This window comes from Pseudorca crassidens, chromosome 16, assembly GCF_039906515.1.
Source record: "Pseudorca crassidens isolate mPseCra1 chromosome 16, mPseCra1.hap1, whole genome shotgun sequence".
Taxonomy (NCBI): Eukaryota; Metazoa; Chordata; class Mammalia; order Artiodactyla; family Delphinidae; genus Pseudorca; species Pseudorca crassidens.
In genome coordinates, this window is record NC_090311.1 from 32,588,691 (window position 1) to 32,602,414 (window position 13,724).

At 37.1% G+C, this 13,724-nt stretch overlaps 2 protein-coding genes across 10 annotated transcripts in view; one reads left to right on the forward strand and one right to left on the reverse strand.

Annotated features, from left to right (window-relative positions):
• NOC3L (NOC3 like DNA replication regulator) overlaps positions 1–13,724 on the forward strand; it is a 45,548-nt gene that overhangs the window by 20,161 nt on the left and 11,663 nt on the right. For all 7 annotated transcript variants that reach the window (XR_010935852.1, XM_067709951.1, XM_067709949.1 and 4 more), the window contains exons 14-21: positions 1,667–1,739; positions 1,827–1,890; positions 1,973–2,044; positions 2,408–2,589; positions 3,597–3,725; positions 4,411–4,508; positions 7,662–7,746; positions 8,072–8,196. Coding sequence is in view for 6 of the 7 variants with exons in the window: in XM_067709951.1 (XP_067566052.1) it covers positions 1,667–1,739; positions 1,827–1,890; positions 1,973–2,044; positions 2,408–2,589; positions 3,597–3,725; positions 4,411–4,508; positions 7,662–7,746; positions 8,072–8,196 (828 nt within the window). In the remaining variant the exon portion in view is untranslated. The remainder of the gene's footprint in view (positions 1–1,666; positions 1,740–1,826; positions 1,891–1,972; positions 2,045–2,407; positions 2,590–3,596; positions 3,726–4,410; positions 4,509–7,661; positions 7,747–8,071; positions 8,197–13,724) is intronic.
• The window catches only part of PLCE1 (phospholipase C epsilon 1), a 318,708-nt gene continuing 314,349 nt past the window's right edge, over positions 9,366–13,724 (reverse strand). For all 3 annotated transcript variants that reach the window (XM_067709947.1, XM_067709945.1, XM_067709946.1), the window contains exon 33: positions 9,366–13,594. The gene's annotated coding sequence lies outside the window, so the exon portion shown is untranslated. The remainder of the gene's footprint in view (positions 13,595–13,724) is intronic.

Here is a 13,724-nt window from a genome sequence, read left to right on the forward strand (position 1 = left end):
TTGCCTTATAAGATAGTGTGGTCCTTGTCATTGAAAGAGAGGTTGGTCAGAGGTTCAAAGAGAAGGGATTATTCTTACCTTAGGTAGGACCTGTTGTTTGTTTTTTTCAATGATCAATTTCTTTTTTGTTTTTGTGTGTTGGGTCTTCATTGCTGCGCATGAGCTTTCTATAGTTGTGGCGAGTGGGAACTACTCTTTGTTGTGGTGTGCGGCCTTCTCATTGTGGTGGCTTCTCTTGTTGCAGAGCATGGGCTCTAGGCACGTGGCTTCAGTTGTTGTGGCACATGGGCTCAGTAGTTGTGGCTCACGGGCTCTAGAGTGCAGGCTCAGTAGTTGTGGCACATGGGCTTAGTTGCTTCTTGGCATGTGGGATCTTCCTGGACCAGGGATCAAACCTGTGTCCCCTGCATTGGCAGGCGGATTCTCAACCACTGCACCACCAGGGAAGCCCTGGCAGGTGGATTCTCAACCACTGCGCCACCAGGGAAGTTCTAATGACCAATTTGTTTATTTAAACAAATTTTCAATAATACATGCTCATTTAAAAAATTCAAATAATGCAATTAAGAATTAAAAGATCACAAGTTCCCTTCCTTCCTATATCAGTATGTAAATCTGCCCACCTGCCTTCCTTCATAGAAATTGAATCTTTCACATAAATGTATACTGTTCTGTAACTTCCTTTCTTTTTTGGATAAACAGTTATTCTGGGTATCCTTCTATGTTAGCACATATAGACCCACTTTTCTTTTTAAGTTCATAATACTCCATGTCATGGATATTTAATACTTTATTTGGTCAGTCCCCGTGCTACACTGGAAATATCTTCAATGTACTTGTGTGCACATATTGCTAGGTCAAAGAGTATGATCGTTTTAAATTTTGATAAATATTGCCGTATTACTTCCCCAAAAGGTTGTACCAATACACAGGGAATATATGACCTCTGAGGTCCTTCCTTCTTCTAAGATTTACAGTGTCAAAGGCTCTTGCACTAATATTGAAGAGATATCCTGACTTTAACTACTTCAGTGCCTGATATTTTATAGTGTACAGAGTCCTCTGACATTTAGTAGCTCACATGATTCTTTCTCTTTAACTCTATTGAATGATCTCAGTTATTTTTCAAAATAGAAGGCCAGGGCAGTCAGCTCTTAACTAGGATTATATAGGTAATTAATTGCTGAGCCTGAACTAGACACTAGCTCCAAGATTTTTTCTTTTCTTTTTAAAGCTTTCATAGGGTCCATTTTCTAATTAATAGCAAAATCTTTCCTCCTTTCCTTCTTCCTGCCCCATTTTCCTAGAAGCTGTAACTGCTGACTCCTTTGTGACTTAGAACATTGTTGGACACCTGGTCAACTTGACTCAGAGAACTTGTTTGCTCTTAGCAATTTCTTTCTCCGGGTAGGAGTATTTTTGAAATATATTTAGTTTGTTTAGTGCCTCATATATTCCTGCTGAGTATAGTGTCCAGTCGTGGATGAATTGTCCAAAGAGGCCAGTCTGAATTAATGAAAAGTATCGATAATCACCATCATCTCCATCATAGCTAACATTTTGAAATAAGTAATATTGAAAATATGGTTTTAAAGTCAGGTTTAATTTTTAACTGCTTTATGTCTATTTTTAGGTTACCTTTTAACTAAGTTTTGTTTGATTCTAGGTTTGCTCACCTTATAAATGTGGAGTTTTTTGATGATTTATTAGTAGTTCTACATTCTCTCATTGAGTCTGGTGTAAGTAACTCTACTAATGAATTACTTTTTAAGATATAAATTGTAATTATTCTTAATATCCTTTTTTTTTTTCCTCTTCGTTTTAAGGACCTAAGCTATCAAGAAAGTCTTCACTGTGTCCAGACTGCTTTTCATGTTCTTTCTGGGCAAGGTAAGGTACTTTCTTGATTAAGTTTTGTTTTCTTTGCCTTTGGAGGCTTTAACATACCTAATTTTTGTTCTCATTTTCAAAGGTGATGTTCTGAATATTGATCCAATGAAATTCTATACACATCTTTACAAAACACTGTTCAAGTTACATGCAGGTATGTATGTTTAGATAATGTGTCTTTAATAAATCTTCATCTTCTAAGAATATTTTGTGACTGGAATTATAGTCAATGAAAATTGAGAAATAGGAGCAGGTATATAAAATGCTGGCCTGCCAGTGCTACACATCCGTATTTAACCTTAAGTGAGACTTGGAGTGAGAGAACTTTTGGAATTGACTGGAGATGCAGTGCAACTCACATTATTGTGTGAGCAGTCTGGCACTGCTTCATCGTTTCCATAGGGAAATGATGTGGGACAGGTGCGACAGGCTCCTCTTGGATTTTTCCAAAGTTCAGTGAAGTTGCATAATGAAAAAGTAATGAGAACAGCCCCAAAGGGTATATCTGCTGTTTTAGGTGCTACGAATGAAGGTGTTGAGATCGTCCTCCAGTGCCTTGATGTCATGCTGACTAAGCGCAGAAAGCAGGTTTCTCAGCAGCGGGCCCTTGCCTTCATCAAGCGCCTTTGTACCCTTGCTCTTCATGTGCTTCCAAATTCAAGCATTGGCATTTTAGCAACTAACAGAATATTAATGCATGTAAGTAGTGATGCAAACGAATAGAGCTAAGTTCTTACAGTGCAACAATGGTGTTTTGTTCGATGCACATTTTTTTCCTCCATTTACATTATTATTTTAATTATAAAAGTAATTCACACTTGTAACAAGTTAAGGTGATAAAAGAAGTACATAAAATTACAAAAGGAAAGCACTCCACCCCTACTGACACTCTCCATTTTTACGATTTGGTGGGTGTCCTTCCAGAAAACTTAAAAAAAATTCATTTATAAATGTGTACACTAAACACAAAACTTTTTTCTTTTTTAATGGAGAGGGGATTATGATATACAGTATTGTTCTACAACTCTTTTTTAACACTTAATGGTGATGAACACATTTTGTATCAGTACAAATACAGCTGCTTGGTCTCTTTAATGATTATTGGTTTAACAAATACATAGTTCTTACTGTATGAATTCCACTGTTACAATGCTTTACAAAAATTAACTCAGTTTTCATAACAACTCTGTGAAGTAGCTACTATTATTGTTCCCATTTTATAGATGGGGAAAACTGAGGTCCAGAGAGACTAAGAAACTTGTCTAAAATGACACTGCTAGTAAGTGGCAGAGATGGGATTTAAATTTAGGCAGTCTGGCTTTTACACTTTACATTTTTCTTTTGATGGATGTAAGATATTTCCTTTTTTGCTATTATAAAAGATGCTATAGTGAATATTCTTATAAGTGTATCTGATGTAATTATTTCTATAGGAAAGATTCCTAAAAGTGGGGTTGCTGAATGAAAGAATATCTGTTTTCTTTTGCAAGATAAAATTAATTCTTTTCAAAGCAAGCTAATATTCTTTTGTTCTCTTGTGGAATAAACTTAAATTGCATAAATTAAAACTAGGTATAAAGTGCATGTGCTTATAGCTCTTATGTAACTGTAAAATCAAATTGTGTAAAAGTACAGAATCCAATAACGTTCTTAAAATTAATAATATTACTTTAATTAATCCTTCTTTTTATGTGACATTTTTGCAGACTTTCCCCAAAACAGATCTGTTGCTTGACAATGAATCTCAGGGTAGTGGAGTTTTCCTTCCTGAGCTGGATGAACCTGAGTACTGCAATGCTCAGAACACTGCTCTTTGGGAATTGCATGCACTGAGGGTAAGAGCCCCCCCCTCCCCTTTTTGTGAGGGCTTTTTCAGTTTTTCCCCCAAGTAGTTATAATTGCCAGAGAACTTAACATATTTGGTTCTGGGACTGCCTTTCATAGAATTCCTGTCTAAATACTGTACATTTCACTTTGCTCTTACTATTAAGATGTTGAGATGCATTTTCTAAGGAAGCAGAAAGTGATTTCAGTATTGTGGGGTGAGATTTCTTGAAGTCACTCCCTGACACTATTCAGAATAGAAGATATGTTATCAGGCACATTTGTATTGGGTCTTATTCAGGGGGACTTCCAGAGGCCTGCGGCCCGCCAGTTTCAAGAGGGTTTCACCTACGGTGTGATCCTACAGTGCGGACAGCAGCAGCATTATAGTGGAAATATGTTTTAGGAAACCTGTTGTAAACTAACTTTTTTCACTCTGAAAGAGAAATTGCCTTTTGATTTTTCTTTTCATACTGTAAAAGCAAGACTAAGCTACTTCAGTGAACTTGGTCATCAAACAGATTTGTGTTGGAATCTTGTGAGCAAAGATACTGTTTTTTTTCTGTAGGTATGTGGTTGTAATGAAGTACATATGCATATGTGGTTTTTTTAAAAAATTAATGTTTATTAAAGTATAGCTAGTATCTTATAAAATATTGACCCGTGCAAAATATGGTTGTCCTGTTTCCCCTTCAGCGACATTACCATCCTATAGTGCAAAGATTTGCAGCTCACCTCATCGCTGGAGCCCCTTCCGAAGGCTCGGAAGCACTCAAACCAGAGTTGAGCCGAAGGTAGTATTAGCATTGCCTTATTATAGAACTGCAAATTTCAGTTGATAGCTGTTTTGACTATGAGAAATCTGTTTTACAAAGTAATAGATTTCAAAATGTAAAGTGCTGGTTGGTTATCTGGACTTGGTCCACTTCATATTCCTGAATTATTCCAAAGAGAAAACATTGCTGACTGTGATTTTGTTAGTTTGTTTTGAGTAATTACTTAACCTTTTTTTTTTTTTTGGTCATAAAACGTTTCACACATACAGGTAAGTAGAAAGAATAGTGAATCCCCATATGCTCATTACTTAGGTTCAACATTTAATAAGATGATGCCGTATTTGCTTTATGTGAAGGTCCATGAGTCCATCTACAGAACCTTTTTTTTTTCCCCATCCAAATGGTTCTGCTAGGACAAGAAAGGGAGAAGTGAGGAGGGAGAGAAAAGAAGTGCTTTGAACACTGCCACCCAGAAGGGAGCAGTTTCTCTCCTTGGCCCTCATAGCCATCTCTGTTCAGTGCCCCCGACCTGTGAGAGTTTGGACTGACACTTCCAGCATTCACCTTACACGCTTCCAAATGGGGAAAAGCGTCTTTCTAAAAGAAGTTTCTTTTCCCACAACTTTTTGATCTGAAAAAAATTCGTACAGAGAAGTTGAAACAGTAGTAATTATCGTTTTTTCCCCCACAAAGTCAACTAGGAAATACTTCAGTTATACAGAAAAGAAGAGAAAATGGTATGACACCCTTGTAATATTCCCATCACTCAGAATTAATATTTTGTTGCAGATTTTTCCCCTCCTTTGCAAGCCCACTGGTTTCTTTAAATCAGAGATCACAGACAAGTGACCTGTAGGCAAGATTTTCTGGCCTCTTCAGAGTTTGAACAAGAATCTAATTGGTTGGTATCTTTTAAATATTGGAAGAATTCGCCAAAAATCATTTCCAGCTTCTCTTGAAATACTGAGAGGTTTGACGAAACAGGTCTATATTTTTACAAGGCAGTAGTCAGATGTATCCCTCTCTAAATGAGACATATATTGTAATTTCCTGTAAACCCTTTTCCTTCTGGGTAGGATAGAGGTAACCTTTGCTCTTATTAAATAGTAAAATGGCCATTTACTTCTTTCATCCTTCATACTTCCCACCTGTACCCCGGCTTTGTTTTTCAAAAGGAAAAGGAGAAAATGATTCTTTGTCACTTCTTCACAATCCTTTTCCGGTATGTTTTTGTCAGAGATCTTCACCATTTGCCTCATTTATGCCAGAGGTTTCCTTTTCTGGAGGAAGTTGAATGGATTATCCCAAAGGCTTGAGAAGGGAGACTCTTTTTTTTTTTTGTTTGTTTGTTTTTTTGTTTTGTTTTGCGGTACACGGGCCTCTCACTGTTGTGGCCTCTCCCGTTGCGGAGCACAGGCTCAACGGCCATGGCTCACGGGCCCAGCCGCTCCGCGGCATGTGGGATCTTCCCGGACCGGGACACGAACCCGTGTCCCCTGCATCGGCAGGCGGACTCTCAACCACTGCGCCACCAGGGAAGCCCAGAGAAGGGAGACTCTTGATGGGCTTCCCCTGGGGAGTGGAGCTTGGGATGTGAGCCTGATTGCATCCCTTGCCAATCTCCTTTGGAGAATATGAACCAATCTCAGGTCATTAAGGATTCATTTACATGCATGGGTATAGACATTTATTCTGTCCTGATTGGCCTCTCCTTGCTTTCAATCCAGGCAAACAGCTGAAGGGTTGAGCTGATTGAAATCCGTGGAAGGTGACTCCATGCCTATGCTCTCATGACTAACTTACACTTAGTTGCATATCGTTCACATAACGGGTTGAGTTGGGATTTGATCATATTGAGCTTGAGGGCTTTTTGCTCAGCCTTTTTGTCCAGACCTATATTTCTAAATGTATACCAGACCTCTCTGAGGTGGATTTAGTTGGATAATGATGTCATAACATGGGGATTTAGGATTTATTTTATATAAGTGTGTTTTGTTGGTTTCCAAAGAAAACAAAAACAATAATTAGAAAAGATATATGCATTCTTATGTTCATTGCCACATTATTTACAATAGCCAAGATACAGAAGCAACCTAAATGCCCACCAATAGATGAATGGATAAAGAAGATGAGGTATATATACACACAATGGAATATTACTCAGCCATGAAAAAAAGAATTAAAGCTTGCCATTTGCAACAACATGGATGGACCTAGAGGGGATTATGCTAAGTGAAATAAGTCAGAGAAAGACAAATACTGTATGATTTCACTCTAAAAAACAAAACAAATGAACAAACAAAACAGAAACAGAGCCATAAATACAGAGAACAAACAGGTGGTGCCAGAGGGGAGGGGGTTAGGAGGAGGAGAGAAATAGGTGAGGGAGATTAAGAGGTACAAACTCCCAGTTGCAAAATAAATGTCACAGGTATGAAATGTACAGTGTGGGATATATAGTCAATAATTATACAATATCTTTGTATGATGACAAGTGGTAAGTAGACTTGTCGTGGTGATCATTTTGAAATGTATAGAAATATCAAATCATCACTATGTTGTGTAACAGGAACTAACAGAGTTGTAGGTCAATTTTACTTCAAAAACAAACAAACTCATAGAAAAAGAGATCAGGTTTGTGGCTACCAGAAGGGGGAATTGGATGAAGGCAGTCAAAAAGTACAAACTTCCAATTATAGGATAAATAAGTACTAGGGATGTAATGTACAACATGATAAATATAATTAAACTATTGTATGTTATATATGAAAGTTAAGTGAATAAATCTTGAGTTCTCATCAGAAGGAAAATTTTTTTTTCTATTTCACTAATTTTGTATCTATGTGAGATGATGGAGGTTCACTAAACTTATTGTGGTAATTCATTTCATGATGTATGCAAGTCAGATCATGCTGTACACCTTAAACTTACACAGTGCTGTATGTCAATTATATCTGAATAAAACTGCAAGAAAATAAAACTGGGACAAAGAAGATTTTAATGAGAAAAAAGAAACAAAAATGAAAGCAGGATTATGTTATATCTAGGTTTAGAATAATGAGTACAATCTAATTGTTTTCTCTGTGTACAGTCTAATTCTGTGGGTACAATCTATTTTCAAGTTACACAGATATGGTGGTGTCTTTACTTTTCTTATATTTGTGATTATAGATCTCCTGCAGAACTTTTTGAGGCTTATAGCATGGCAGCAATGACATTCAATCCTCCTGTTGAATCTTCAAATTCCAAAAGGAAGGTATGTGACACTTTTCATTATTTTTTTTAAAGGATGAAATAAAAACTAAATTAATATGTCTCTTAATACCTGATTTCAACTTGTTTCGTGCTAGGAGTTGATGGTAGGATAGATTTCTGGGGTTGGAATTCTGTAGAGACAGTCAGGAGACTGTTTCATTCAATGCAGGATATGGCTGATATGTCCAAGACCTGACCCAGCACCTGTCGTTATTTTTCATGTGTTAGTTTGGTGTCAGCTGTTGCCATTTTTAACTTTGCTCACGGCTTGGCTTTTGCTTATGGCATAAGCAAACTTTTAACTCATACTTTTAATATTTTTTCAGGATAAAGTTTTACAAGGGGATTCATTTTTAAGTGAAGAGATAAGTCAACTAATCAAAAGACATTGTAGTGAAGTTGCTACTCAGTCGCCTCTGGATTTCACCAAATATTTGGAAACATCAGTACGGTAATAGAAAAATGAAAAGTCAGGGGACTTTTGTTGTATATTTGTGTGTTTGTGCAGATGCACATAAAGATATATTGTTAATTTAGGACCTTCTCTTGAGGAGGAAGAATTATCCTTTGTGTGGCACAGGGTTCTGCCCCAATTCTGAAAATATGCACAGGAAAATCAAGACCATGAGATTGCTTTCTACCATTCAGTTACTCTTTATAACCAAATACTTTTTAATAACGAAATAAGTGTTTTTTTTATTGTACCACCATGATGGAAGTGAGAAACATTCTAAATTTGAGTGTATATATTTTTATGAAAATTTCTGAGAAAAGAAAAAATAGCTTGCAATTGGATACCAGGTTCTTTGGCTCTTACTGGACGATATGCTTCAAGAAGTAACCTAATTTGGCATTTGTGAAAAAGAATGCTCATCATGGCTACTTTCAAAGAAAGTTTGAGTGTGATTCTAGTCTCTTTGAAGTTCGTCTCATTTTCTGACATGCTCTGGAGGGTGATGGTGGAAAAAACCAAGTCTGAGACTTTCTTTACCATTCTGTTTTAAGGATAAAGGGTACCCAGCGAGGGGCTTTCTTTTTTTTTCTCCCTTCATTTTTTTTTTAACAGATGAAATGCCTATTCTTATGAATATAATTAAAAAGCAGTATTTTATGTGACAGCTATTGCCATATTCTAGGAATGGCTTATGAAATAAGTGTTTTAATGACCAGGTTATAAATATCCTCTACTGTGAATAGCTGAATAAAACAGCTGCATTTTTCTGCTTTCTAGTGAGCATTTTAAAAAATGCACAGCAGTCCAACTAAGTAGATCTATTTCTTCAAAGCTGTAGAAGCCAAATATTTTGGCCTAGGGTAGTGCTTAAAGTTCTTTTTTTTCTCATGAAGTAAATGAAAATAGAACGTTCCTTTATCATTCCAGCAGAGTGGGGAATATCAGCTTAATGACGCATGTTAATCTTTTAGCATATTATATGTGGTTTTAAAAAGTGTTTTTAAGATCAATTTTTTTAGGCTTGATTATTTAATGGTGAGAAATGTGTGGTTCATTATATAAATACTTGCTTTTAATGCACTTTTTAGATATTAAAGTTCAGGAATGTTATGAATATTTGTTTAGATGACCAAGGGGTCTTTTGCCGTTGGAGCACAAGTGACCAGTACATGTCACAAATCATTTATTTTCCAAACATATACAAATACATTTATATTTCACGTTGGCAGCAAAAACTATAGTTTAAATGAAAAATCAATTTTAAAATAAAAATTCATCAACTATTTCACACTTGTATTATGCTTTTAACCTTGTTACACATAAGCGAATCACAGTGGGACCATAAAATTATACATCTTGTATTTGAATATCCTATATGAATTTGAGGATGAAACATTTGTGCACTAACTTCTGTAGCCTTGTACTGATGAGTTTCATTTTCAGAACTAAATATTATAGTCATTAATAATAACATACACCCTGAGGCTATAATAAACTACAGCCTCGATGTCTGTTTTTTTAACTAGATAAATATTGAGCACCTACTATGTGCTTAGCACTGTGCTACGCACTTAAAAGTGAAGTCGGGTAATAACAGGCATAAGACGTAGCCTCAGTCTTCCATGCCCTTGCATGTTGAGTCAGAGCATTCACACATTTCTTTGAACACAACATTACCCAATTCAGTGTCAGAGTGAGTTGTTTCAAAGTTCAGAGAACTGTATCATCTGAAATAGGGAAGGTTTCAGAGGCCTGCTGGATGGCAGACTTGAGCATAGTATGTTTTGTATCTAAGAGATGTGTACGAACAGCTTGGTAATCATGGAGATTCAGTATTTCAAAAACACTCAGGTATTCCTGTCAGAACCCTTAGCCATCATGCAAGGACTGCATTTAGGAAGTTGATAGGAAGAAATGGCAGAGAACATATAAATTGTTAACAATGTACTGTATCATGTTGACCCAAGTTTGGGCTTTGTGTAAGAGGCAGTCTCCTTTTCTAACAACTTTTTGGAGGGTCCAGGTATTCTCCTCTTCTTGCCTTGCTGCTGATTTAAGAGAAGCAACTAAAAGTGTTTGAGGCAGCCCGCTAGAGAGCTCTTTCCGTGTAGGCTGCCTCTCACTATGCCAAGTTCAAGATCAGACACCAGCCAGGAAAATCCTCCTTACTGGCATGGGAGCAGAGTTGTGGAGCTTTGTGGTTTAGTTAATTCAGTTTTACCAGGCCAGTACGCAAGCTCTGATTACTTTTCAGAATTAAGCAAGGCCTTCGGGTGTCTGGCAGAAGAGGAGAGGTCTACAGAGGTACTAGAAAGGGAGAGAACAGAGGAAGGGGAAGATGTGTTTAAAAAAAAAGCACATACGGAGCCATAGGGGAGGCCCGCTTTCATTAGTGAGCCTCCAGTGTCTCCAGAGGCATCACGATGGGAGACCTTTGTGTGAAAGTAAATTTGACTTTTGACTCACTTTTGTTGAGTCGAGACTCCATATTTCTCCCCAGCTAGAGAATTTATAAACAGCTTTTACTTGGTAAGGATGACACGAAAAGAGACGTTCCTTTAAGAAGGCACTTTCTGCACAAATAATGTTACTTCCTGCAGATTTATCCTCAAACTTATTCTCAACTCCTTCACACCCTTATATAATCTCACGTTAGTTTGCGAAACAAACAGTTACAGAGGAGGTGACTGAGAGGAAGTTAATGTTTTTTCCAGCATCACACATCACATTGGATTCTTGTTCTAATCTTTTCTTGCCAGCTATCATAATCTTAAACGTGGCGCCACCTAACAGAATTCATGCTCCTTTCTGTTTTTAGTGAAGCATTTAAAAATACTTTTTTTCAAAATCTTGTAGTAAATACAGTTTGCATATTTGTTTGTTTGTTTATTGAGTGAAGTAGAAAAGAACAGCTTCTTGCTTTGCCAGGCAAAGGGGACCACAGGGGGTTAATGCCCTCAAAACTGTGTGTCCCGACCTGGAGCGGGTAGTGAGGAGTTTTATAGTAATGGTTCAAAGAGGGCGCCATTAGCTCATGGACATTCTGATTGGTTGATGGTGACGTAAGTGGGAGTCAGCATCATCAACCTTCTGGTTCCAGCCGGTCTGGGGTTTGCGTGCTTGTGGGCACCATACCCTTCATTTCTCCCACTTGGTGGGGGTTTCAGCTAGCTTGTATTATTTAGATTCTTTTCCACATCGACTTTACTGATGAAGGTTTGCTACCCAAATTTTTAATGGTATGGAAAGTATGAAGTAGTAATGGGTATAGTGTGGGTGACTATTTTAGATGCATTCTAAATGGGATAATTTCTTTCATTTGCTATAGTAATATAACTATAATTCAGAGACGATCTAAATCAAAATTTCCTCCTTTTGGCAAACACCAGGCTGTGCTGGTTAGCTGTAATAGTAGAGTAGTCCCCCCTAAAGTCCCCAAGACTCAAATACAGCAGAGTGTGTCCTTTCACCTCAGAATGAACCATCAAGTTGGGTTGCAACATAGGCCGGAGGTTGGGTTCACTCACTTGCTAAAACCTAGTCTCCCTTGCAGTCTCAAGGTAAGTTTCAGACTTTGTGCTAAGGGCCATGGGGTGGGGCGCTGCAGGGCTTAGAGTGAAGGCCAAGTGATAAACCTAGTGAGACCGGTCTTGCTTTCCATCTCGCTACTCTGCACAGTTTTCATCTTGACTCTTGCCAGTTAGACCAGTAACCCAATTTTTATGACACAGTAAGCCCAACCAGAGGAAAAAATGCCTCTTAGTTTAGAGAAACTTGATTACGGTTTCTGGAATATTTTAAAAAATGAGGCAGCATTGTACATTTGTTGTAGACTGATTATTTGATTTAAAAAGAAACCTGTAGCACTGTACAAATGACATCGAACTGGAATAGCCTGAATTCTGTTGACAAGCAAATGTGGCTCTTCTAGCATTAAAGCTTTGACTCAGTCAGAACTTCCAGTAACATGAAAGCTGGGCCGTGTGTTTTTAACACTTCTGTTAGCGTATGCAAAGAACTTGGGGATTGTTTTATTCATTTTTTATGGTGAAAAACTTCTCAAAGCAAAGGTTAGGATTTTTAGTGTGTTTTATAATTTGAAGAAAAACATCTTAAATTTTAATGTCAATAGAAAGATAAAATTTGGATTTTACTTAGAGGAACACCTTTCATTTTAAAAATCATAATTTGCTTCATGCCAAGAATAAGAAGAATCCTTTACACGTACATGATAGTTTTATACAGCAAGGTTTTTAAAATAATTTACATTAAATGGCAAGTTACATGCAATTCTGGCCTGTTTCAGATATCCAGAGCATACATTTTCTTTTTAGGAGATTTGTCTTCAAATAGTGAGATAGAACCACTAACGCTTCTAATCTGCAAGCAGTATCAAGAAAGCTGTGTATAATAAATATATAGGTACAATGTCAGTACAGACCTAGTAAAATAAATAAACACAAACAATCTACTTTTGCTTTAAAAACATGGTTAAGTTTCTTGTTAAGATGTCACAACTCAGTAGATACACGTTATTCTAACTTCATTTTATGGAAACCAAAAGTCTGTGAATATATAAGCAATGAACGTAAAAAACCCCAACATCATTCTGTAGCTAAAAAGAAATACTACAGAATTCACAATGGTACACAATATAGAAACTAAATTGAATTAATTTTTAATGAATCTTATAGGACATATTTACACTTGCAATGCCCAGAATCTTCCAATTCTCAGCCATAAAATGTATGACTAAACTAGCCTGCTTGTTTTCATACCGCTGCATCTTGTTCCCAGTTTTCTAAGTCAGGTCAGCAAACTATGGCCCTTGGGCCAAATCCAGCCTGCCACCTGGTTTCGTATGGCTCTTGAACTAAGAATAGTTTTTACATTTTTAAATGATTTTAAAAAATCAAAAGAGGAATATTTATTACATGGGAAAATTGTATGAAATTACAATTTCAGTGTCTTTATATAGTTTTCTTGGATCACAGCCACATTCATTCACGTGTGTATTGTCTATGGCTGCTTTTGCACTACAGCTGAGTTGAGTCATTGCAGTGGAGAGCATATGGCCCATAAGGCCTAAAATATTTGCTGTCTAGCCCTTTACAAAGTTTGTTGACCCTTGTTCTAAGTCAATTATTACAAGGTTAGCAATGGTTTTTCCAACTGTTGACACATGTAAAGTGGCAGTCTGCTGGGCTTCTTTGCTTCATCAGGAAACTGGTTGGTAGCCAGCCCTGTGCCATTTTGCTTGACCTCAGTGTGGACCTCATATCGCAAGTTCAGAAATCATCAATTTCCAGTTTAAGTCTAATGAAAATAAGGAAGTTACATTTGTTTCCATCATGTTCATTCTTGACTTTATAACTTCTTGCCCAAAGATCTTCACCTGTAAAATTGTATACATAGGCTTGTTAGTCTCTTTAAAGTGAAGGAGCAGAAATGTCCATAGTGTAGCAAGGTTTAAGGTTGTTCAACCAACAGAAACCCAAGCTCTGGTGACTAGGTCTGGGGGAGAG